The following is a 27,204-nucleotide window of genomic DNA, read 5'->3' on the forward strand; positions in this document are numbered from 1 at the left end:
GAGCATCAGCTGACTCTCCTCCCCTCTCCCCTCCCCCCCCCCCCCCCCCACTGACGATTGGCTTCTTGCAGTAGGCCTACGCGTGTATAAAGGGGGAGCTTGCACTTTGCGCTTTTATATTTTCTAACTGTTAAGATGGTGGTCCGCGAAAGGTCTGGATGACAAATGAATGTAGAAATCAATGGTTGGGCGCCACTGTTGTAGCGCACTGGTCGTGTAGCCAACATCGTTACTTAGATTTAAGACACACTTGAGGCCTTCCAATGTATTACATGAGGGGACGACCAGTAGCATTTAATTATAAACCTTTTTAGTCCGTATTACGTGAACCCTAAAATAATATAATGTAACAATTCCACTTGAGATATATGTGTGAGAACAGCGACCTCTGGTTGCAACTCAGTGTAAATAAGTCAAGTTTATTACGCAGCAGTATTCCAACTATACCGCAGTTTATATCTGATCTCACAGTCACAAAATATCAGTATTTAACAGATGGGAGGTTTGGAAGCGTGTTGGTCCAGAAGTGTACAAAGCGACTCCTCATCTTCTGGCCAACAGAGGTTCGGTCCATCTTGGAGTTGATCTCCAGGTATTTCTGTTCTGAACAGGTGAACTTCGGCCAGGTCAGGGGCACCTTGCTCTTTCCCACGTTGGGATCACTGTGAATATACAGACAAATAAATTAATAGATGCATTGTTAAAAAGATACACACATATCTATTTTATATATATGAAAGCACACTTCGATTCACATAAATACGTGCACTTGGCACTGATCATTGACTTAAAATGTGGAATTGTTTTTACATTTAGTTTATTAACGTATGTACTATCATAATTTTATTCATTTTAAATAATATAACATGTCATGTCATCCGATACAACAGAAGTGATCAGCCATTGTTACTGTGAAATATTTGAGCACATGTTCTGACCCAAAGCATGTCACGGTGAATACAGAGCGCTGTGTATGGGTTGTTCTTACCCGGTCCAGGCAAAGTTGGTCCAGAAGGAGATGAAGTAGCCTGAGAGGTCTCTCTGGGCGTCCCCGTACGCTTTGGGGGTGGTGAAGGGCTTCCCGAACACGTACTGCAGGTCGTCAGCGTGGTCCGCCCCCACCCAGGTGTGGTAGGGTCTACCTGGACCAATCAGCAAGCTGGGCTCTGACAGCAGGTAGGAGTAGGTGTGTCCGGACCTGGGTGAGAGCAGTTACCAGTGGCTATAAGGTTGTGTAAAGTAACAGGTTGGGGGATTTAGACAGGGCTCTGGCTATGGGTTCCATACATTAATAATAAATACTAATAATAATACTATTATAATAATAGATTTGATTTATATTGTGGTTTCTAAGTAGTCAAAGGAAAAAAGCTGCAAAACATCCCACAAAATGTCACATACATTTTTTTTTGAAGGATACAAACTGCAGAAAGAGGAAAGGATATGGGAGAAGATAAACTATATGGGTGAATTATCTGTAGGAGATGTAAAAAGAATGTCACAGAATTAATCTGTTCACGATGATGGGAAATTTAGCGAACAGATATGAGAACTTGACTGATATCTTGTGGTCTTCCATGCCAGCTCAAGGTCTTGCTGTTACCATAATAACCTGATTAGTGTAAGAATGCCTTACATGTCCTGACATCTTCCTTATATAACCAAGATAAAGGTAACCCTGATTATGTCAAAAGGAAACGCATTGTGGTACCATGTTATTAGTAGCTTCATTATGATTTACAGTAGCTTGTATCACAGCTGGCTACATGCTAAGTCAACAAACATTAGCTCCATGCTAAGTTGAAATGACATCCCTGAGTTATTAATCATTTGTAAACTCTTTGGGGACTCCTGTCTCCTATTATTGGGGGTCAAGCAGCGAAGCTGCGAGACAACCATTGTTATTCTACGTTTTCCTATTATTATTATTATTACTTCCCAAACAGGAAGTAAGCCCATTTCTCAGCAACTCTTTAACATATCATAGCCAAACTTGCCAAACAGGAAGTAAGCCCATTACTCAGCAGCCCTTTGACATATCATGATGGGATGGTACAAAGACCCATGACATCATCATGGGGACACTCATTAAATTTGGTGACCTTTGACCTCTAGGGGGCGCAGTAATTAATGAAGATGTGTTTTAACTCCTTTTCTTCACGCGAGTATATTTCAAACTTATTGTCAATGTCTGGTGATACTGTCAGACCAACCCATATAGCTAATCAATTATTAGACTAGACATAGACTCATGAAATCATTTACATTTTACATTTACATTTAGGGCATTTAGTGGACGCTTTTATCCAAAGCGACTTACAATAAGTACATTTGTCATAGCACCATACTCCTCCTTTCAGACCACATCTACCACTCCACATTTCTCCACCATTTGTCTCTGTCTGCCTGTCTGACTGTGCGTCCCTATGTCTGTCTGTCAGTATGTATGTTAAAGCTTGTATCTGTTTTTCTTTCTTTGTGTCTGTTATTTTACTTCTTTTTTTTTGTGTGTCTTGCGCACTTGGGTATATGGGTTCGGAGCCACTTCAATCTCATTTTTATTTTCTTTTTCATTATTATCATTATTATTATTCTCTCCTATTTCTTACTTTTGTAAATCAAATTTTATTGAATAAAAATAAAGTTGTCCTCCGAAGAGGGGGGGTGGTGGTGGGATTAAAAAAAAAATAAAAAAAATAAAAAAAAAGTACATTTGTCATAAGAATTGAAACAATGTATCGCTGTCAGTACAGATCATCATCCTGGGGACACCCAAACAATTTGGTGACCTTAACCTCAGGGGGACGTCAAACAGGAAGTGAGCTCATTTCTCCGCAAGGCTTTCATGTATCCGAACCAGACTTGGCCCATAGCCTTATGACTCTATCCTGTAGAGTGTGATCATATCTCAGTCTACCTTTTATTTTTTGATGTGAACCTTGTTGAAAGTGCTGAAGGCTGTGTGTCTGACGTAGATCTATCTTGTTGCTGTGGCTACTCTGGTCAATTCTGCTTGCGGACGTTTCGTGTTACCTTGCGACAACGTGCACGATCAACGCACCAAACGATCGTAGAATACGTATGGCAGCCCTGATCCGTAGGTGGATGCGTTAGCAGCAGGTCTATTCCAGCCCTTAGAAAGCAATGTATTTTCATTGTGATAACCGTTTGCCAATAGCTTTCATTGTAAGTGAAATAACAGACGGCCCATCATGTAGACACCTTACCAATTATGTCTGTCCACCAAAATTAGTTTATGGGGTCATATTCTGCTTGGCCCCCTCATTGCTGTTCGCAGCTATATTTATTATTATTATTATTATTATTATTATTATTATTATCATCATTATTATTATTATTGAGACAAGATTATCTGAGAACAGTTAAGATCTCAATCGCAGATGGGGAGAGAGACTACGTTAAGAATTAATACTTAGGGGCTGAGAAACGTTAGCTAGCCTTATTCCTGTACAGCGGGATGTTCTACACGCTAGCTCGGTGGGGGAACTGAATGCAGAACCAAGATGTCCACTAGGTGAATAATAAGGCCCATTGGTCTCACTTGGCTGCTGCTGCATGAAGGTAGATGGCCGTCTGTACGGGCGCCAGGAAGTAGTGGTCTGTGCCAACTTCGACAGCAGTGATCTTCACCTGGTCCTGGCTGGGGCTGGGGCCCCAATGGGCGGTGTACTCAGCCAAGGCAGCCTCCAGACCCGCCTGACCTTTGTCCTGGGTGTAGAACCGCAGGAGCGCAGTAACATCGTCCCTGCAACCACACCAGAGACTCATTTCCGTTTCACACAGTATGAAGACACATTAGAGCTGCCTTTTACAATAAAGGCCCCTTATGCATGTTGTGGTTTCAAGAGGATGCAGGGAAATTAGACTTGAAGTGTTAAGGCAGTTTCATAGCGCGCGTGTGCGTGCATGTTTAAAACAATATTCTGATGAGCCCTAGGACAAGATATCTCCAGTCTGGGCTTTTGTGATCAGAACACAGGGTTACCATGACATATTCACACATACACTCAGATAACACACACGCACATACACTCACAACAACACAGAAACACACAATCATAACCACGCACATATCTAAACACCCCAATTAAACCGGTTCCCATCATAATCTATGTGCAGGACGTAAGATACAACTATTTCAATTTTTAAGATACTGAGATACTAAAATGTAGTTTCATAGGATACTACCAAGACACTTATATTCAGTTATCGAAGGGTTATTTTACATTGAAAGGACAGGTGTAGGCTAAACGATTTCTTACACAGTGATGTTTCCCTTATCGGCGATGGCGGGGATGTCCTGGGAGGTGAAGAGGTGTCCGTCCATGCTGTTCACCCCGGCCAGGTAGTCGATGTCAGCCGCGTTGTGGAACAAACGGACCGGGTCCTCCGGGAGGAAGTCTCCGTCCACCACCGGAGACAGGACCATGGCATTCAGCGCCGGCTCTGATAGGGCAAGGGAGGCCAAGGGACTTTTATACATGTAGCAACCTTCTAACACAAAGACCATTCATAGTGCTCTACATGAGCCGGAATTCCATTGTAAAGAAGACATTAAAAGGACGATCACTGAAAGACAATAAAAGATATCCCTTTAAAACAAATGTAAAATAAAAGGATAAGATGATGAAATGATAAACATAATGGAGACAGTGCAGACATTACAATGACGGAAAAGGTCTTGGGAAAACATAGTGATCTATTTTTCTTCATGTTACCGCGGTAGAACAACTTATCCATCCTTTTTTATGTTCTTCAGTCTCATTCTTTTCAGAGCAATCCATGGGAAAACCAAAATGTAACAGTGCATTGTGAATAGTGCACACAGCTAACACAGCCAGCCATGGAATACTTACTATCTGGGGAGCCTGATACGAAAAGGGGAGCAGCCATCACTAACTTCTTGGCGCTAACGGATTTCAAGCAGGCGACCATTTTGTCATCTGTGGGACACCCGACCTTCACAGCAACCTATGAGTTCAGTTGGTCAGGTATAAGGAGGAGTTAGACAGTGGCAGTTCTCGACACATTTTACTAGAGGGGCCATTAAGGAGGGGCCAGTGTTTAACCAGAGGGCCACAAAAAAAAGGCAAAAATTGATATTTAAAGAATATAAACTTTATTTTACTTTAAATTCAAACATTTAACTTGTACAAGAGTTTATAACTTCAGTATGTATTTTTGTGTCAAACTATCTTCGATTGATGGAGCTTATGCCCTTAATCATCAATATCATGTAAAAATTTGTTTTGCACAAGCGGGCAAGAGAGGTAGGGCCAAAAAAAATGAAAATTAAAAAAATACAGTACAGGGTATAACATACAATTGTGTCAATGTGAAAAAGAACTCCAGGTTACAACGAAGTGCAAAACATTTATCATTTTCAGTTTGGAGAAACTGTGTTCCCAAAGAGGCTGTGCTTATAGGAAGGGTTACAGCCATCTTGACCACAGTCTAAAGAGGTCAAAGAAAACTACTCTACTGTTCTTTCCTCATTTCATGATAGCTGCTATGAGAAGAAAAAAAATGTAGGGGCATGCATTAGATTTCGTTGCATAACCATCCCTCCCAACTTAACACGGGCAGATAGCCTTCCCTTTACTCAAATGTATTCGTTATCCCATTGCAGCATCCAAAAAGGATGAAAATTCGTGGTTAATATCACAAAATTGTGTAGCCTAGAGCTAGCAAGTATACAGACATTTGGATATTCGCTTCTGCTTTGATGAGTTTGCTTAGAAATAATTAAGTTTCTAAATGTATAGAGACCAGACATTTACAAACTTAATTTCATCATCAGTGTGAGGAACTACAGTAACGCGGTTATGTGCAAGAACAACAAGTCACTTGCAAAATCATTTGGCTTAGCTTCGACTCTTGCAACAGGAGAAATTGTGGCTCCTTTCTCCAAGAGTAGTCGCTCAGCTCTCATTTACCGAGCAGCAGCGGCACAGTGTTTGGGTTAGCCTATCTTAGTTACCCGTGTAGAACGTTGCGTCAAATTAGTTCGGTAAAATCACCAAAATCCTAATTATTTTATTTGGTCAGCACGGGGGGGGGGGGGGGGGGGTCACAGGGGGGGACAGGGACATGTCTACAGGGGCACTGACCCCCGTATAGGCCCCCGTGCAGAACCGCCATTGGTTAGAGACTTGATGATTTTCTAGCACAAAACTGACCCATGAGTTATTATTCAACTCCCTAATGGGGCCATAATTGTAGCAGAATGATTTAAAAATATGTGATTGGAGAGACAATCTCAATCCGTGCATAAGGTTTTGTAAATCTATAAATAATCTGTAAATGCGTATTGAGAACTTCGAATGTGTACAGGAATCTGAAAATATGTATTCAGAATCCGAATATGCGTAATAACATTTGTAAATGTATAAAACGTAGATCTGTGAATGTGTAGACCCATCTGTAATTGTGTACATAGATATTCAGACAGCAGTATTATGCAACAGCTGGATACACAGACAAGTCAATCAGTTAAATCTCTTGCAGGGCTCTCAATTGGCCGTCCTTTTACACATGTATTTTGCTGTGTGTAAATGCCGTCGCCGAGATCTGCGAATGTATGTGTTGAAGTGTCCATGTGCTCTTCCTCTTCGACGTCTCGTCCTCAGAGACCCCAAATAGATATTTCTCTTGGTCCTTAATGTCCTCTTTTATATTTAGAAGACCTCATGTCTTTTGCTTACTCTCAAGGCCCACAAAAATAAGTCTTCAGATGACCTCACATTGACCATTTCCCCGTTCCTGTAGGACTCGAGCCACCAAATTGATAATCTTATACATCCTTGAGGCAGCGGTTCCTAACCTTTCTTGGGCTGTGAGTGACCCCATTTTGACATCAAAAATCTCTGGCGACCACTGAGACATTTATTTTTCTAGAATTTGTTTTTGAAAATGTTTGTTATACTGTGAACAAATACAGAGTAGCCAGGATAAGTGCACAAATTGACCATTTTCCAAAGATGTCCGTTACATATGCAAGGAGGCACATTTTCTGCTGGTCGCACCGAAAGTCGCAAAAATCTTTTTTTTTTAACATCCATCCATCCTCTGTTTGAAATAGTACGTTTTCATTTTCAGAGCCTATGTCGGCACACAGTGTTGCAAACAGACGTGCGCACAGAGGATGTGGCTTGACGTAATTCACCATGGTAACGACCTGTTGCAGTATGTCTGTGGTGGGCGCATTTTTGTTCTTTTTTGAGCTTCTTCCCCCCCGCACATCGTTTTCACCATTTCGATGGCAGCTGGAAATATTAAAGTCTCAGCAATGCTATGCGGCTTCATATTCCTAGCAATGAGATAGCTCACCTCAAGAGATGCTTTCAGGGCCCGTTCACTAGCAGTCACAGCCTTTTTGAAATACACTCGCTGCTTATTCAGCTCGGCAAATTTATTTTCGAAAAAAACTCTTGGTTTGCCGACATGCTCTTTGTGTGTTGTCTCAAAGTGTCTTTTGAGTTTGACATTTCGGCTTCTCCTCGTTGCTTTCCATCACACTTGTAAATCCATATGAAATTTTGGTTGTATGTTCCCTGTCTCTTTAGAGTCTGTGCCACAGTTCCTCTTGGAACTGTCTTTGGAGGGACAGGGCCAGGCGGGCGAATAAATCTTTCCATTTTGTTTTATATCTCTGACTGCAAGTTTGTGTTTTTTTACAGGTTTGAGCGGGAACTCAAGTAATGTACCTGTGCAGTCACGTGACCGCGGCATTCAAAGTTGCGACAGCTCACATATTTGCTGCATTTTATTTGAACTGGATTTATTTTATATTATATATATATATATATATATATATATATATATATATATATATATATATATATATATATACATATTTTGTTTAAATCAATCACTATTTCAGGCGACCCCATTTAAATTCCAGGCGACCCCAAGTTTGAAACACCCTGCCTTGAGGCCCTCTTTCATATAAAAGAGATGGGTCTCCAGCTCACCTCCATTGCAATGCAATGGGGCAGCTCATCTAACAAATGAATTTAATCCATATGTTTCAGAAATCAGTTAAGCACAGACCGAATGGACAGCACGCACGCACGCACGCACGCACACACACACACACACACACACACACACACACACACACACACACACACACACACAGTATTGTTACTCTCTATGGAGTAAAAATGTACATAACCAAACTTTGACCAAAATGAGTTAGTTGGTAATTGAATATCACTTGTGTAATATAAAAATGCGATAAAGTGTATGAGCATGTGTGTTAGAAATGATTAGATAACAGATATATATGATGTATACTGTATGTAATTCACATATATGTAATGAACTTACTGTATACATAAACATACCTCTTCTGCTACATTGCGAGGATTTCTGCTTATTGCCCAAGGGCACATGGCAACACCGCTCTGAGAGATCGCCCTTTTGAACAGCCCTTTATTGTACGGTGAGAGAGTCTGTAAAACAAATGCATTTCATATAGAAGGTACTTTTTGTACAAAAAAAGCTGTTGTATATTTAGAAAAACGTTTTCATCTTAAATCTTTATTCAGGAGAAGATAAAAGCATGAGGTTGTCTCAAAGGGCGACTAATACGCTGAGTCATGAGTCTGGGAGCCATGTGTTTTCACTAGCGGAGATTAATTTTATTTTAATGAATCATCACCTTCACACTTGATGGTAAAAAAAGAGGCCCTATAATGTTGTTAATTATGGCAGTTTTGAATTAAAGATACCCAGTTATTTGTTGACATCTCTGGACCGAACCTTCCCCCTCACCTGGTAGCTAACACTCGATCCACCAGCAGATTCCCCGAAGAGGGTGACGTTGTCGGGGTCTCCTCCGAAGGAGCGGATGTTCCTGTGAACCCAGGCGATGGCAGCATGCTGGTCCCACAGTCCGTAGTTACCTTATCACGCAAAAACATTAGCATTATCATGAGCAGCTGCCAAAAGTCATTTCAAAGTCAAAGTGCATACTTTTTTCCGCGGTAAACCGTTTAAATTAACGGGATACTCCTATTTGTACACATTTCTACATTGCCATACATTTTTTCTCTCAACTATAAACTTGCTTTCAATTGAAATGAATTAAATGACATTCACCCTTACTGTATGTGCGTTTAACATTGGGCCATACCGGGTAGTTGAGAATCTCCCGAGCTGAGGAAACCCAGAGTTCCCACACGGTAGCCGACCGACACCACGATGACGTCCCCCCTGTCGGCGATCTCCTGTCCGCTGTACAGGTAGTTGTCGAAGAAGTTGGGGCCCATGGAGCCGCCCGCCAAGAAACCGCCCCCATAGAACCAGACCATCACAGGCAGGTTGGAGGAGACTGCGGGGGAGGGGAGGCTCAATGTTCACGGTCAGGTCAAATGTATTTTTGTGTCAAAGGGGTTAGCGTTATTGAAAAGGTGACGCTGGAAAGGGGGATAAAGGGGGAGCAACAGGCTCTGCAGCAATGGCCCATGCCAGTTTCACGGACAATCCAGCATCGGCGATGCGTGCCAGAGGACACGATATACAGAGTTACCACGGTAACCATGCATAGACGGCCTCGGCGTCATTAGCTCGTATTACAGCAGCACTTATTGCTCCACTTTGACAACTGTGTTCGGTTTCTATTTATACCTGATGCGCACGGACGGTAATCCAGTGACGGTTCTTTTTTGTTTTAATTAGGGGGGCGGGAGACCGTTCTCTTTGTTCGGAAACTTGAACTGCTTTTTATTTCACATTGAAATTTACTTTTTTTAAGCATTTACCGAAGAAAAGTCATCGCCCGACGGCCTCATGGGAAATGGAACTGTTCGATACACACACAATGGTATTACCGTAAAACTTAAATTAATAGCCCTGGCTTTTATTTGTTTCAATCACTGAACTCATCCGGCTTATATTTGTCACAGGCGTCAATTCCTTTAGATTTCCCTTTTGGTCTACTGACGCCATCTACTGGCGAACGTTGGTATTGCTCAGAAATACGTCTACATGATGTCATGCTGCGACCCTGGAAAGGCACTGGGGATAGAGGGCAAAACACTCGCACTACAATCTTGTTATTGTTCTTGTTTTATGGCGGTTGCCCTCCAGCTATGATGAATACCATACACATACATTATTTATATTATTTGGTTGATGTTTATTGTTGAAATTACTGGAATCAAATCCAGACTATATACACATGGGCCTGTATACAAAAATATTCATGTTGAGTTTTCGATATTGTATTCAGAATAATTGTATATGTTGTATATCAGTTCTTACTGTACCATAAAGGCCATGAGGCACCCAGATGTTGAGGTGCAGGCAGTCTTCCACCCCGAACGATGACGTCTGCAGCATGCTCTTCTGGAGACAACGCTTGGCAAACTTAGTGGCTTTGAGGGTATCTGGAATGCGTGGGAGAGGGTAATGCAGACCTGAAATGCTTTGTGCTGTCAAAGAGCTAAACTTCAGAACCATATTACTATGAATTATGTCAATGCTGATCTTATTACAAGATCAGTAGATTATATTCTATAATATATTATTATATACTGTAGCCTATATATAAGCATATTTTGTATTGCAAACGTTACGTGCCGTTACCAGTGCTAATACTATCAAGTATTCTATAATGGACTATAAATCATTTTTTAAACTGTGGTTCAATCAACAATCCACAGTTTTCATGACATGCATTCAACTTGTGCAAGTAGCAAGTAGCTATTATTATTTCACTATTTAGGTCTACTATATTTATTACCTATACATTGTTGTCAGAATAAGATCGAACATACTTGTCCATCCAGGATGCGGTTTGGGTTTCTCAAAGGTTCCCGGCTTTGCAGCAAAGGGTATTCCTTTGAAAACGTCCATAGAGCGGCGAAGCCCAAGGCGGACATTAGTTCCCTGAACACTGCCCCCTTCCGTTTCCACGACGCCTAGCTGGAACAGAGGACGGCAGGGTTGGTCCTGAACAGCTCAACCAACTGAAAACGCTGAAGCCAACACTAGGATATATGCCAACATTGTTTAACAGAAAGGTCTTGATGGTCATTGGTATCGATGGTAGGTGATAATATTTATTTTAAATGAAGTACAAAACAAAATTGAGTTGTTGAAGATAGAAACAATACTATTCAAACAAGTTTGAACTTTTGTTCAAACTTGTTTGTAACTTTCCACTGTCTGGAGATATATTTTATCTTAAACATGATACAAACGAGTCGACCCATGGTTCAATCAACCCAGGGATTTGTCTGCCCAAATGCAGTTTTCCTGTGCCTATAAAATGTGTGGAAATAAAAATACTGAACACAGGTTTCAGCACGGTTGTGATTTGGCCGCAGACTGAGGCTGTTTCCCAATGTCAAGGAAGCATGCTCAACGGCCGCCCTTTTAAGGACGCTACGTCATAGAACCAGAGAATGTCTAGAACGCCGACAAGCACTGTTCCAATGTTGAGGACACTCGAAAGCCGCGCCATTTTTGCGTCCTTTGTTTTTGAGAATTCCGAGATTTTTCAAGGATACATCGCTGCATCCTAGACGAGCCAAAAATACCCACAATCCTCTGCGTTCACTGGTCGGGTTCTTGAAAATGGCAGAGCAGTACACGTTCAAATGAAGTGAAGTTATATTAGTTTTCAGAAATATTTTGTGCCGTGTTGCTTTTTATAGATTCATCATGTTAATGCAAATAATCAAGCCTAAAGACCTGTGCCACTTTTCAAACGTTTTTGCAACTGTTACGTATTTTAAGAATCTAAGCTACCCACACATAGACCCAATGAAGACCAAACATATTAGCCGTAAATACCATACATAGCCACAAGGGGAGCCTTACTGAAGGCTGCAATAGATACTTTATCCACAGAGGGCAGCACCACAGACCAAGCGAGGAAAACCGAGGATTACGTCCCACCGGTTTTCTCCAAGTCTTCCGGTCCTCCGAGTCCATAAGAAAGCCTCCACATCGTGGAGACAGGTAGAACTCTCCCGGTAGCGATAGGACATGCGTGGGTTGATGTCTTAGACCAGCTAGGAGAACACTCTCGCACGTGCTAAGGCACATCTTCAATCTCTCTTAACTTCAGAGCATCAGTTTACCATACCGAAAATACTTTATACAAATAAAGTCTCTTTAAAGCTATTCCTTTGGATTCGACCCCTCTTTCCTTGAAGAACATTATATTTGGTGACCCGAGACGTTTGGAAGGAAGTCCCGAGAAATCCCGGCGGGCGCGACGCTAAAACAACTTCAACAGGCCCGCACGTCTGAGGTAAGTATAACTCATTGTTTTAAAGATTAAATCTGAAATAGGATTGGTTATAAGAACATTTAGGTGTAAGTTTGTTTTAGCCACCGTCCGGTCGTTACCCCCTGACCCCCTACACACGTGAAGTCCCCACCGCCCCCCCCCTCCAGGCCCCCTACACACGTGAAGTCCCCACCGCCCCCCCCCTCCAGGCCCCCTACACACGAGTACCCCCTCTCCCCATCCCTTTGTTTACCTGGGCGCTCCTGGCTGTTTGATAAGGCAATGGTAGCCTGCACAAAGGGACCCCCGGTGTGTTATGTCTGTCTGTCTGTCTCTGTGTCTGTCTGTACCACATGGTAGGTGGTTTTTGTGTTATATGATGAATATCTCGAAGTTAAGCCGAGACTTTTTGGTGACACAATTGGTGAATGTCTCGAAGTTAAGCCGGGCCACCATAAGGTATATTTATTACCGACCATAAACTTCCAAACTCTTTACGGTGGGGGGAGGAAAGGTCAGGTTTTTAACGTTAATCTAGCTTAGTTGCATATTAAAACGGAGGCTTGGCCAAGGAGTTCAAATTGGATTGATTCCTCCCGGTTCAGTTAAGTCTAATGTGCAATTTTGATTAGTATAGAACGCAGCCGTAGAGTGTAACCACGTGGTGTTAAAGAGACGGCGCGTCTTCGTGACGTCCGCCATCTTGGGTCTTGCAGAGACCAAGAGCAGCGGGGAGCCCATCTACAGTGTTACATTCTCTCTCCCTCTTCCTCTGTCTCGCTCGTGAACCCCCCCCCCCACCCTTTGTCCCAGTCCTCCAGGTCCGGTAGTCAGACCCCCCCCCCCCATCCCTTTGTCCCAAGTCCGATCGTCGGATCCCCCCCCCCCTCTATTGTTAGTTAAATTGCCCCTTAAAACCCTCACACCTAGCCATGTGTTGGAACCAGGATGTAAATTTAGCCTTTGCAACCTGTGTTTGTGTGCATTGATCTTAATATTCTCTCTCTTTCTCCAGGAAATAGCAGTATATGCAGTAACGAATGCCTAACACTCAGACATTATGTTTTTCAGGTTGCTAAGCCCTTCTGTCTATTCAACATGCAGTTCAATTACAATAACATTTGTTTCAACCGATAACTTCTGAATTTTTCTTCTAGGTTCAGTTTTTGTTTTGTTTATAGAATATCACCATATATTTAATACCAAGATGTGCATAATTGTTGTAAGTTTGGATGACTCTTTATTCTACCTAGTTTAGACGGTTTTGATTGACCTAGCTCAAGATTCACCAGGTGTCAGACGTAGGATTGTGACACTTCCTGGGAGCCCCCGAGCCACACGTCGACTGCACCAGGTGTCAAGACGTAGGATTGTTGCACTCCTTGAGGAGCCCCTGAGCCACGCGTTAATCGACTAATCGTTCCTGCAGAGTTCTGAGGTGGTAACGGTGGAGCTCAATGGGAGGCTCCGGGAGAGTACAATCGCGGGCTCACACGGGGAGTGGTGGCGGTGGGGCTCATGGGGAGGCCCCGGGAGAGTTGTCATTCGCGGGCTCACACGGGGAGAAATCGGGTGGGTCAGTAAGTCAGAAGGTTGAATGAATGTATCGATTTGATGTTGACCAACAAAAAACTAGATAATTATAATAATAAATACTGTTCATGTAATGGTATAGTTAGGTCTGGGACCTGCGTAGCTAAAAAAACTGTTTTGGAAATAGTAATGAACGTGTCCGGGACATGTGTAGCTATAAAATAAGTAAAGATAAAACTGAGTTTTACTTTACTTCACTTTGCTAAGACATTCACGTTTGATGTGGTATGCAGAAAGTGGCGCAATAGGATATTGTGCAGAGAATAAGGCGTATTCACGTTTGATGTGGTATGCGATGTACATAGGAGTGAATCAAAGTGTGGACAACATCAAATGCGAGCAATAGGTAGAATAAATGAAGATTAGGTCATCCAATATACATAGTTAGTGTAGGACAATCAGGTAGTATGATGAAGGTAACTGTTATTATGAGATACGGTTAACACAGAAGTGATATTGAACATGCACATTTCAACATTGTTATTTCCCTTTTACATCTTTTTGGTTATAGCAACTTGGTTAAACTACGGCGTGGTTAGCTTTAGTTGTCATTCAATGCGCATGGCTGAAGCGCGCAAGGAGGGATGTAGTGTGAAATTAAACCAAAGTAGATACTGTAAAACAATTAAAATTAGAATTCATGGAAATATGTTTTTGAACAACTAACTGCTGTACATGAGTTTGTATTTCTGCAATAGAAGCAAAAAGTTCCAGATGCAGACACACCCGGAGCCTACAAACTACCACCGCCGAGCAAGGCAATATCCCGGATTTACTTGAATAACACATTTTAAAACAACCATTACCAGACTATGTTTGTTATTGTGTAGTGTTGCTTGGTTGCGAGTGCAACCCGTTATTTCTGAATCGCTGCATTGATAATGGTACTGTTGATCTTCTTTAAGCCGGTTGTTTTACAGGCCACCTGTTACTGACACGACGACGACGGAGAACCTGTTTGGAGGCTCCCATGATGTAGGAGTAACCTCTCTGAGTTGAGCCCTTGACAAGGAGGGACGAGTCTTGGGTTCATGAATTACAGGCCCGACGGCGACAGAAGAAACGATGGCTACGATAATAACAACGCCCAAAACCACCCACGTGCGAACCAATCCACGAAGATCACCTGAACCACCCGAATCCATGCTAGACTATCAATAATCTTGAATTGTTTAAAATTGTATTATGACTACCAATTTTTACTTTACTTTTGCACATGATGAAAATTGTATGGCCTTGTAGCACATAACCAAAAGTATTAGCTCAGGATTTCTATGAATAGTTTTGTTTGTGTGCTGTTTAGACATGTGATTGTATGATAACAAGATTTATGTTCATTGTTGTATTGTTAAATAATGACCTGTATTCCCAATGAGACCCACAAGGTGAATGACGTCTCAGTATTATGAGAGCATTGTGGTTTTTTCCTCTATTCAAGAGTTTTCCACGCGTGTTGATGATTGATCCTAATTTGACTATGTTTTCGGTGTGGTAAATGGTGTTTATGATTTAAAATATTATTGTATGGTCATCTAAGATGACCAAGGAGGGATTGTTACGTATTTTAAGAATCTAAGCTACCCACACATAGACCAAAATGAAGCAGGACCAAACATATAAACCGTAAATACTATACATAGCCACAAGGGGAGCAATACCTTATTGGAGGCTGCTCCAGCCACAGATAGCAGCACTTTTATATATACGAAGAAGCCGAAGTCATTACGTCACCCCGGCTACGCCCACTAGGCCACGCCCACTTGGCGGTCTCTTACCTGTGCGCCCAGTGTGAAGAGACCAGAGATTAATAACGACACGCGCGTAGGGTCACGGGCAGAGGCCCGTGACCCGTAGTAGCCAGAGTTATTATCTCTCACACGTGTTCCACTCTTTAGCTACAATTCCCTCCGTATAGCTTCAGTTACCATGCCGAAACATGCCGACGACTTTATAATAAATGAAGTGAGTTAAAGCAACCCGGGATTGGACAACTTTCTTCGAGAAAATGCAACACAACTTAATGATACGTTGCTATATTTTGCATGGACGTAGCTGGTGTTAAACACCACTATCACCAATGTCAATTTACTCGCTCACAAGATTACATTATTTATGTATACCTTTTTATGTTTTTTTAGGGTCAGCCCAGCAAACGGAGGCTTTTGTGCGCCGGGTGGCGCGCAAACATTTGTTTACCGCTGGAAGGGATAGTGCGACTATCCAATGTTGTAAAATTAATGCACAACCGATCATTTGCAATGTTTGTAATTTTTAATGAACGTATAGGCTATAATTGTATTTTATATGATATACTTATGTGTTCAAACCACTGGTAGATTGTAGGCATATATGAATGAATCAGATCAGTTAAATAATATATCCAAATAAATGTAGCCTATGTTTATCATCTCTTTCTTTGTCTTATCCCCCCTGCATAATAGTAATCAACCGTACTGTAAATGTGATGCATGAATTAAGTTCTCAGACAATTTCACGTAGTTTTATAAAAATTGAATGGATTTTCCTTTTAATAAAGACGATTCTATCAACCGCTACAAAGCTTTTGTGACTTCCCCAAAGAGGCTGCATGCGAAGGAGACATGACCGCATTCATAACAGACAAAAGTCAAATAAATATAGATCAGCTTGATTGCTGCCATGTTTTATTCATAAGCGCAAATGTGTTTACAAGCGGACACGCAGTATTAAAAAGCGGAAGCGCTTCCACGCTACCAAGTCGTTCCAAAGTCTGAACGTTACAAACGCTAGGAAGCACTCGAGCTAGCACTCTAGTCTCATCTCCATAGGACGCGACTAGCAAGGACGCGTCCTATAGCAAGGCTGCAGCCTTCACTTTGGGAAACAGCCTGAGTGCCTCAGATAAAAGAGGTGCCGCTACATTCAACGCTATACTTCCATTCATTCTGCAGCCAAGTAACAGTCTGTTCCCTGCAGTAGCAGTTAATACAATTAGCGGTTATCAGAAACACCTATACATGCATCACTCATAATCTGAGTGATGCATGTATAGCTAAAAGTTCCAGTGCTGTTAGTCTATATCAGCGCTCATGGAATTCACTTATCCAATAAGATAACTTGGTCAGAACTAACTGATTAAAAGCGCATAATTTACTTTGCATTCATCAATAAAAAGTATTTCCATTTGACATTTGAGACATAAGGCGCAACCACAAACCAAAATAAACTATTTGCCAGCCTTTAAAGGGGCACATTTTCTAAGGTAAAATATTTGAGGCAGGTAAAATATTTGAGGCAGATAAAACCCAAATCACGGACATGAGTTGAATACCATAGTCGTTTTTTTAGTTGTCTTTTTATGATAATAAAATAAGAACGTGTACTACAGAGTGAATTTTGAGGTACTTACCGAGGCTGCCGATGTTGCCCCAAGAAATAGGCCGACAGCCAACAAAATCGCCAATGGCTCCATTGTGAGTGTCCAGAAGAAACCAGAGAGAATAAGCTCTCATTCCCCTGTGGTCCTCAATTTCATAGGACCCATGCTCCTCCCACACCTGCATATTTGCATACTGGGAGTTCATGTTATGGAATATGTAAATTGCATTACATTAGTTTGGAACACCTTTCTAGGAAATTAAACGTTGACTGACCTTGCAGGTGGACTTATTCTCAGAGTGGAGTCTCAACAAATAACAACCTACATTATCAGTTGTTATGTCACACCACTGATGGCAAAGTGCACAGGTCTACCACCTGCTTGTTTGTCCAATTAAAGTTATGTTTTTGTTGAGTGATGTTATATTTCTACTAACAGTTGGCTGTTCTTCAGAAACGACATAGGTATAATACAAAAATACCATACATCATGAAATTGTGATAAACAGATATGTGCATTCTATTAGTTCTAAATTTCCAGACCAATTCGCCAATGCATATAGTCTGAAACTTCTGTTAGTTTTTGATTCCAAGGCTTTAGATTCCAAATATCCACAGACTCAGACCAAAAAAGCTTCAGCGCACTATTTGATAGACCTACAAACAATCAGAGCCGGAACATGTGAAACATAAGCGGAAGCTGGGGTAGTTCTGAATTTTGGACATAGGGCCTGATTCCCAAGTTAGCCTTGGTGTTCTTAATCATTGGAGATGGTTCAACACATTTTTTTCAGTCCTTCTAGTTGCAGAGTTTGCTCGTGCTAGGCTAGCGAACGGCAACGGGCAATACTAGCCTGGTAATAAAACAGTCTTACCCACTCCACAGTACACCCAAGGCAAATCAACTATAACGCCAGACGGTCGATGTAAATGTCTGTGTTGATAGAATAATATAAATAAAACCAACCTTGCATTGCATTTTGAGGGACTTGCTGTGTCTCAGCAGCAGTGTTATATTTCTGGTAGCAGGCTACGGCAGGAGCGGACTGATACCTGGGGTTTAATTCCACTTCTGCTGAGAAAGTAGTCCCTCAAAATGTGATGATTAATGCGATGCGAGGTTAGTTTTATTTCTAACATTATTCTATCAGCAGAGACATTTACATCTATATTCTGGCGCTATAATTGATTTACCTCGGGTGTAGGCTACTATGGAGTGGGTAAGACTGTTTTATTAGCAGGCTAGTATTGCCCGTTGCCGTGCGCTAGCCTAGCACGAGCAAACTGCAAGGACTGAATGAAATGTGTTGAAAACTGTCTCCAATGATGAAGATCACCAAGGCTTAATTGGGAATCAGGCCTTATGTCCAAAATTCCGAACTACCCCTTTAGGTTTCCCAGTCATTGTATCAAACCCGCTGAGAATGAGAGACAGTTGTTATTGGCCCAAGCTGGGCCAGAGGGGTGTTCCACGAACGGAGGTTTAACAAACACCGAGTTAACGTTGAACTCTAGGTTGATTTACCCTGTGCCGACTAACCCAGAGTTTTCGGTTCCACAGCAGCGGTTATGCATTAGTCCAATCAACTCGGGGTTGGTTAACACAGGGTTGTGCGCGTCACCGCCAAACCTAAAAAGACGTGATGTATGGATCATGGAAACCCTGATCGAAATGGCGAAACGGGCCGCTTATTTCAATGAAATAACTTCAGGTTTCCCCTGGAGAGCTATGACGAGGAGAAGGACATTATCACAAGAAAAGGGAACGCTAAAGCCTCTGCAACCCGCAGAACCAAAGCCTGGCAGCGGATCGCTGACCGCGTAAATGCGTTTGTTACACGTCAAAAGCATGATCCTTAATATTTGAGCCATGAATATATAAATATCCCAGTTAAGCATTCCTAAAGATCCTACCACATAACCCCTTTCTTCTAAAAAAATATGTACTCCGATGGCTTCCAATCGGTCAGCGGATCAAGTATAAAAATGAAGTATAAAAAACATACAAACTGGTAAGCTTTTCCCACCATCGTATTGGTATAAATTTAAATAAGCCATGTTTTTAAGCCAATCGTGAGAAGGCCGACAGTCGGCTGACTGGATCTGGCCCTCAAATTGTCGACCCCGGTGGAGGAGCTGTTAATAAACATAAATTCAGGGCGCCCTGGCATGGAGGGGTTACCTGGAGGTACCTACCTCCTCAGAGAGTCAGGGGCCATACCCTACTGTTTGAATGTAGGTTTTTGTGTTTTCTTGTATTTTAGATTTTTTTTGCCTTCGAAGTAACACATGCAAACCATGTGCTTGCCACAGCGCATACTATTCCAAATGTTTCTTTTTTTGGTAACTGGGTAGAAAACCTAAAAGTGACAATTCATCAACTTCACAGATCAAGATGGATTAGTGCGTGTAACGATCAAACATTCTCCAGTGGATGCAAGTGCCTCTCGGCATAGTACTCAGACAATATTGCTCTTTGTATGGAGGCCGATACAAATCTTGGATGGGTCATCTGAAAGGACTGAGATGTGCTCAGCATCTCCAACATTTTATAGCTATAGATAAAACATGAGCTTTCTGATTTGTCTGGTTCCCAGGTTTGTATTCAGCAGGTAGCAGTTAAATGACTGTAGTTATCAATATAGTAGTGGGTGTTCATGATAGTTGAAGTATCGTGACTGTCGTACTTTGTGTGTACATTTATGCGTTAGACGAGAAACAATGTTCAAAATAAGCCACAAAATGAATAAAAATATAGCAATCATTTATTAACTTTTCAATTACGAATTACGAACAGGATGGTTTTGATGATTTTGAGTCATGGCTTCAAGATGCCAGCGTCTTTCTTCATAAGAATTTGAGCAGCGACAGTTGTGGGAGAATATTGCCCCAGAAATGGACATAGCGCATCCTCAGCCTCTGCTTCACATAGCCGCGGTTCATCTCGGAGTTGATCTCTAGGTACTGGTGGCTGTTACTGTCGAAACGGGGCCAGGTCGCTGGCACGTCCAGACCCCTGTTGGGGTCACTGAGGAGGGAAACAAAATAGCATGTTAGCATGGCAACAAACAAAGACAGTTGGAAAAGGGCATGGCTCATTGGAATTCATTACAAGTTTCGTAAAAGGTCTCCAATGAGTTGACGAATAAACCTTGCCTTTGGGCAAAGGCAAGGTGATTGTGCGAAGCACATTATTTTTTTGTGTATTTTATAAATAAAGGAAAAATTGAAAAAAAGCCTTTCAAGTTTATCCCTGACTTGAATGTTTATGTTTGACTTGGGTCATCATCGTTCCGCAGATCGTTTTTTTACCCAGACTTGGCGAAGTTGGTCCAGTAGTGGATGAGGTAGCGGGAGACGTCCCTGTGGCTGGGCCAGTACCCCAGTGGCGAGCTGAGGGGTTTCCCGAACACATACTGCAGGTCGTCAGCGTGGTCCGCTCCCATCCAGCTGGGGTAGGGCAGCACCAGACCCCCCATGCGGTTGGGCTGGGAGAACAGGTAGGAGTACGTCCGGCCGCTTCTGCCAATTCTTTAGTGGGACGAAACCGAGGAGAACCGAGAAGAATGGTTACCAATGCAACAGATAAGGACACTGAGGACAGTAGAGCTTGATTGCACCTCATAGAAGTCCTGACAAGCAGTCTCTAATAATGAAAGGAACAAGCTCTTATATACACACACGCTGCACGCATATAGCTTTAACTATTAGCATCTTAGCTAGCTCTACCTTAGCTTTCGACAACATTAATTCATCAAACAGTAGGACTATCTTTTAGGTTGTTTCTGCACATGAAGCATTTGCTTAAAAGACAAGGCAAGCTTATTTATTTAGCCAAACCAGCTGGCCTTAAACACAAGAGAAATGGAAAATAAAAGTATAAGATGGTAAAAGAATACATTTTATGTTATCGACAAACATTTGAATACAATTATTGAAATGGGATGTGCTTGCATGTTCTCTTACGTGGCATTGGCATGAAGATAGAGGGCTGCCTGGGTGGGAATCAGAAAGATGTAGTCTGTCCCGATCTCCACCACAGTTTTCTTGATGGTCTCCTGGTCGGGGTTTGTTCCCCAGGTGGAGCTGTAGGTGAGGAATCCACTCTCCATGCCGGCCAGGCCTTTCTCCTTAGTGTAAGAGCCCAGGAGTCTTTTCACATCATTCCTGTGGAGAGAAACATTGGTTGTTTCCAAAATGATCCATGTGTGCACTACAAAGTCCAAGTCAAGTCTCAAGTATTTTGGACGCAAGTCCAAGTAAAGTCTTAAAGCTTTAGGGAGCAAGTCTAAAACATATTAATTGCAGATTTTTTGCAGAAGTAAACTATTTTGGTTGATTAATGAAATTATTAATTGGTACATAATTAGAGAATAGTAGTCATCATAGTAATAGTTTAATTTGTATGAAAACACTGTTATTTATTCAACTTCAGGGAGAGAAAGGCCAAATTAACCAGAAGATGTCAGAAATGCTGAAGCTAACCTGCCTCGGAAAAACATGAAAGGTACAGGTAAGAACAGGTGTATGGAATCAAACCAAGAAAATTAGAAAGCAAGTATAGATTAGTAAAAAGAAAAAAGATAAAGTAAAACCCTGAGGAGCTGCCCTGAGATATCTGAAGAATAAATAAAGATCTATCAGAAGTCCAACCAAGTAGAGAATTCAGCTCACGATTGGGAACATTTTCTCTTTTTAGTATGTCACAGTTTTACATGAATGACCAGAACTTACACAGGCGTGTGTAACAGGTGGCTGTTGATGGTGGGCACGTCCAATCCCGTGAAGAGGTGTCCGTCCATATCATTCGCACCAGCGATGTAGTCGATGTCAGCAGCGTTGTGGAACAAGGTACTTGGCTCATCGGGGAGGAAGTCTCCGTCAATGGTGGCTGCCAGGACCAGGTTAAACACCAAAGGGGCTGGTGTAGATGGACACAATACCACACTTTTAACCAGATAGACAGTGGCACATTCCTTGTGCATTAGTGCGTGGGTGACAGAGTTGATATTCTAGATCCAACCCACTGTGATCGGAAGAGTGTATCTATGGTCCACTTCATCCATGTGTTGTGGAGAAATTAACCCAGTTCCTGCCGGGTAATCACAGAAAAGCTGGAGCATGAAAGTCCTCGGTCCAATTTAGAAGGGGCAAATCCCTGAACAATGATTCAATGGTCCAACTTTTCCATGATTTTTTCTCGGGAAACAGAGTTGATGTTACAGACCGCAAAGTTTTGATCAGGCATCTCGCTTAGGTATACATCTTTCTTAGGTATAGAATCAATGCTACTACACCTACACCCTAGCCAAAAGGTTGATCTCTGAGAAGCTTAGTGTTTCGCTCAGGCAAGGGGTATAACTGCTCTGCTAATGGACTTACAATCAGGGGAGCTAGAGATTGGGATGGTTCCTGCCATTGTGAGGGACACCGGGTCAGTCATCTTAAGACAGGCTGCCATCCTGTCATCGGTGGGGCAGTTCACTTTCAGAGCTACCTGGAGGGAAGAGAGAATGACCAACTGTAATTAGCAGTACTTTCAGTCGGTCCAAAACTTGATCAGAAAGTATGATGTTTAATAAAAGTGGGATTTATTTGAAACGGTCGACTTAATAATAAATAATATAGTTTTATCAATGCATTTATATAGTGCTTTCCAAGGCACTTGAAGGAAGTTCTGATCAATACCTCTTCTGCAAGCCTCCGCGGGTTTCTGTTGACGGCCCAGGGACAAAGGGCCGTACCACTCTGAGAGATAGCTCTTTTGAACAGCCCTTTGTTATGGGGAGTGATAGTCTTGTTGTGGTACAGACACACACACAAACACAATAACCGATGACAAGTTAGAAACATTTTACAATTCAGAACCCTGGATGTTTTGGGCAACATTGATCATGTTGAACACCACTGAAACTCCCATAGTATTTGAGATTTGTTTGTAGCGTTGGTCACACATCCAGGGGGGAATCTTTCCTCACCTGGAAGCTAACACTGGCTGACCCAGCTGACTCCCCGAAGACAGTGATGTTATCGGGGTCTCCTCCGAAGGAGCGGATGTTCCTGCTGACCCAGGCGATGGCAGCCTGCTGGTCCCACAGACCATAGTTACCTGGGAACAACGTCATGGCCCCATTAAGGTGTTTCAGTTCAGAATAATTGCTGACACAGCAAAAAACAAATGTCAGTTGCGTGGTCTTTTGGCCACCGAATGGCGATACCTTGTAGGCTACTAGTAGTATTTTGTCTATTTTAACATATTGAATCAAACCGGTGAAGCTTTTCATACTGATGTATGTGTTCCCTGAATCAACGGTCATTTACCAGGCATGCCAGAGTCTCCAGTGCTGAGGAATCCCAGGGGGCCCAGGCGGTATGCGACAGTGACCACGATCACGTCCCCCCTGTCCGCTATCTCCTGCCCGCTGTACAGGTAGTTGTTCAGGAATGTGGCCCCCATGGAGCCCCCCCACAGGAAAGCCCCTCCATAGATCCACACCATGACTGGGAGATTAGTGGACACTAAGAAAATACGAGAGCAAATCAAGATCACATCGAGAGTTGAGAGTTTGATTTCCGACATGAGAAAAAACAATACATCTTGAGTAAGAAACCGACTTAAAGGGAAACCGTTAAGCTATGAGTTCTACATTGGTCCAGAATATGCAACTCCATAAAGGAGCAATTGTGTCCATGGTCCAACAGTGCTTTTATACGTGAAATAGCTGAGCATGAACGATCCCCTTCTACTAATATCAGTCCTAACCTGAACGATGATGAGGGACCCAGATGTTGAGATAAAGGCAGTCCTCGCTACCACGGGTGGAAGTCATGATAAGGTTCAACTGAAGGCACCTCGGCCGATATTCAAAGGCCTTAAGGATTCCTGGGAAAGAATGAAGGTTAAATGTAAGATACATGCAGAAAATTAAGAGTCCACACAAAATAATTCCAACTTCAAAATCTGAGGGGAACTAAAGTTTAAACTCAACTTAAGCCGAATAATGTTGCATTGTCTTTTAGCTGACCCCTTGTCTTATGCATATTTTCTCCACAGCTCCCTGAATTCCAAAGTTTAATATTTTTTACCCACCGTCCCATCCAGGGTGTCGCTCTGGTTTTTCGAACCTTCCGGGCATTCCGGCAAAGGGAATTCCCTTGAAAACGTCCATGTGGTGTTTGTATCCCAGGCGGATGTTTTTGCCCTCCACCAGGCCTCCCTCGGTGTACACGGTACCCAGCTGCAACGGAGAAAAAAGGCAGTTAGGAACCTCACTTAATATGCTTTTATTTTGAAACAACGTAGTCATCCGAATTTATTACACATTTATTTTTTTATTTTATTTTTTAAAACTATTGAAACACATTTTATTGTACTAATACTAAAATATTTTTTTATGGTTCAGTTTCTTTATACAAATCTATATTTTTGTATTCTAGTATTATCATTTACATTTTTTTTTTTTGATAAGATATATTTGAAATATTAAATCATTTGAAAAACATTATTAACTATAGCCCTTAAATTCTTAACTTACCTAAAGTCCCAAATTAAAGTTTAAAGTAAATGAAAATCATTATTATACAAAAAACACACTTACAGAAGCCCCAGAGGCCATCTCCAAAAAGAGACCAATGGCAACCAAAAGCCCGAGTGCGCGCATCATGTCTGAGTAGTGAGGTTGGTGGTTCTGGACTAGTGGTATAAATACAGGAGACCCCGCCCACCTGGTGCGCCTGACAGATCATCACTGTACCCGACCTTCCAACGTCGGCCTTCTCCTCCACTGCTGATAAAACATACACACGCCCCATACCATGAAATCAAAGTTACAATTATGTACAATGACTTCGTTTGAACAGGTATACTTATTAATTTAAATACAAATGTTTCCCATAGTCCTAATTTAAACCTGATATTTGTTCTAAATATAGTCACGGGCCCTTTCCACTGTAAGATAAGAGACTTATCATAGACCTTGGCCTCAGCTAAACTACGCTGGACTAGTGCAAGATGTTGGAAAAGCAAATAAACATAAAGCCCATCCCCCTTCTGTGACATATCAAGGCTGAGTACATAAAGATGATCTCATTGGTAACGCTTCAACCTTCAAAAACAACCTGCGCTTATCTTTAAAAAAATGTGCACAGAAAAACGCTTCCTTTTAGTTTAAACTCCGTTCAAAATGAGGGAAATAATAGATGAGAGAAATAAAGAATTGTGGAAAATATTTTTATTTGCATTTTTTCCATGAAGAATGATTGGGCAGAGTAGGCCAGGCCTGTCAACAACATTATGACACATTTTTGCTTAATTTTTATTTCCTCCAAAATACAACATATCTGAAGAATAAATAAAGATCTATCAGAAGTCCAACCAAGTAGAGAATTCAGCTCACGATTGGGAACATTTTCTCTTTTTAGTATGTCACAGTTTTACATGAATGACCAGAACTTACACAGGCGTGTTTAACAGGTGGCTGTTGATGGTGGGCACGTCCAATCCCGTGAAGAGGTGTCCGTCCATATCATTCGCACCAGCGATGTAGTCGATGTCAGCAGCCTTGTGGAACAAGGTACTTGGCTCATCGGGGAGGAAGTCTCCGTCAATAGTGGCTGCCAGGACCAGGTTAAACACCAAAGGGGCTGGTGTAGATGGACACAATACCACACTTTTAACCAGATAGACAGTGGCACATTCCAAACCTAAAAAGACGTGATGTATGGATCATGGAAACCCTGATCGAAATGGCGAAACGGGCCGCTTATTTCAATGAAATAACTTCAGGTTCTCCTGGAGAGCTATGACGAGGAGAAGGACATTATCACAAGAAAAGGGAACGCTAAAGCCTCTGCAACCCGGAGAACCAAAGCCTGGCAGCGGATCGCTGACCGCGTAAATGCGTTTGTTACACGTCAAAAGCATGATCCTTAATATTTGAGCCATGAATATATAAATATCCCAGTTAAGCATTCCTAAAGATCCTACCACATAACCCCTTTCTTCTAAAAAAATATGTACTCCGATGGCTTCCAATCGGTCAGCGGATCAAGTATAAAAATGAAGTATAAAAAACATACAAACTGGTAAGCTTTTCCCACCATCGTATTGGTATAAATTTAAATAAGCCATGTTTTTAAGCCAATCGTGAGAAGGCCGACAGTCGGCTGACTGGATCTGGCCCTCAAATTGTCTTGACCCCGGTGGAGGAGCTGTTAATAAACATAAATTCAGGGCGCCCTGGCATGGAGGGGGTACCTGGAGGTAGCCTACCTCCTCAGAGAGTCAGGGGCCATACCCCACTGTTTGAATGTAGGTTTTTGTGTTTTCTTGTATTTTAGATTTTTTTTGCCTTCGAAGTAACACATGCAAACCATGTGCTTGCCACAGCGCATACTATTCCAAATGTTTCTTTTTTTGGTAACTGGGTCGAAAACCTAAAAGTGACAATTCATCAACTTCACAGATCAAGATGGATTAGTGCGTGTAACGATCAAACATTCTCCAGTGGATGCAAGTCCGTTAGGACTATTTTATACTTTGTGTTGTAAGTGCCTCTCGGCATAGTAGCCTACTCAGACAATATTGCTCTTTGTATGGAGGCCGATACAAATCTTGGATGGGTCATCTGAAAGGACTGAGATGTGCTCAGCATCTCCAACATTTTATAGCTATAGATAAAACTACCATTTGCAAAAAACGGAGGGCTACGCAAATAGTCTGGAGTGAACTGAGGCCAGGTCCTCGATTGGTAGTGTTGGCTATGTAAGGCAGGGCCGGCGATCGGCATAGGCGAGCTAGGCGACCGCCTAGGGCGACAAATGCGTTGGGGGCGCCCTCTGGTGGCGCCCTTAATTAAAAAATATATCAATTAAAATATACGACGCGAACGGAGAAGCGAGGGGGCGCGGGAGCAATTGTCAGGGCGGCCCGAAACCGTCAGCGTAGCACCCCCCCCCCCCTAGGTTTGATTCAGAGCATATGTTTC

The 27,204-nt window shown here is 42.2% G+C and overlaps 2 protein-coding genes across 8 annotated transcripts; both read right to left on the reverse strand.

The window, feature by feature from the left end:
* Positions 1 to 259: 259 nt before the first annotated feature.
* Positions 260 to 18,775, reverse strand: LOC130372485 (bile salt-activated lipase-like). 7 transcript variants are annotated; one of them, XM_056578511.1, is made up of 12 exons: positions 18,759 to 18,775; positions 17,250 to 17,397; positions 10,806 to 10,953; positions 10,296 to 10,415; positions 9,161 to 9,358; positions 8,800 to 8,930; positions 8,370 to 8,477; positions 4,878 to 4,992; positions 4,284 to 4,467; positions 3,563 to 3,766; positions 989 to 1,198; positions 260 to 662 (listed from the first exon to the last, which is right to left on the reverse strand). In XM_056578511.1, the coding sequence occupies exons 2-12, from the start codon at positions 17,310 to 17,312 to the stop codon at positions 482 to 484; spliced, it is 1,662 nt and encodes a 553-aa protein (XP_056434486.1). In that variant the 5' UTR covers positions 17,313 to 17,397; positions 18,759 to 18,775; the 3' UTR covers positions 260 to 481. The 7 variants fall into 7 exon arrangements, with proteins under 7 accessions (XP_056434486.1, XP_056434481.1, XP_056434484.1 ...); XM_056578506.1 differs by lacking the exon at positions 18,759 to 18,775 and adding an exon at positions 18,186 to 18,450; XM_056578509.1 differs by lacking the exon at positions 18,759 to 18,775 and adding an exon at positions 18,186 to 18,450 and having other exon boundaries at positions 17,250 to 17,412.
* Positions 18,776 to 19,954: 1,179 nt separating this feature from the next.
* On the reverse strand, positions 19,955 to 24,897 carry LOC130372484 (bile salt-activated lipase-like). Its single transcript, XM_056578505.1, has 11 exons — positions 24,817 to 24,897; positions 24,309 to 24,456; positions 23,982 to 24,101; positions 23,540 to 23,737; positions 23,197 to 23,327; positions 22,907 to 23,014; positions 22,601 to 22,715; positions 21,953 to 22,139; positions 21,185 to 21,385; positions 20,531 to 20,749; positions 19,955 to 20,246 (listed from the first exon to the last, which is right to left on the reverse strand). Exons 1-11 carry the CDS (start codon positions 24,880 to 24,882, stop codon positions 20,066 to 20,068), a joined length of 1,674 nt encoding a protein of 557 aa, XP_056434480.1. The 5' UTR covers positions 24,883 to 24,897; the 3' UTR covers positions 19,955 to 20,065.
* Between the last annotated feature and the right edge of the window lie 2,307 nt (positions 24,898 to 27,204).

The sequence above is a fragment of the Gadus chalcogrammus genome, chromosome 19, assembly GCF_026213295.1.
Source record: "Gadus chalcogrammus isolate NIFS_2021 chromosome 19, NIFS_Gcha_1.0, whole genome shotgun sequence".
Classification (NCBI taxonomy): Eukaryota; Metazoa; Chordata; class Actinopteri; order Gadiformes; family Gadidae; genus Gadus; species Gadus chalcogrammus.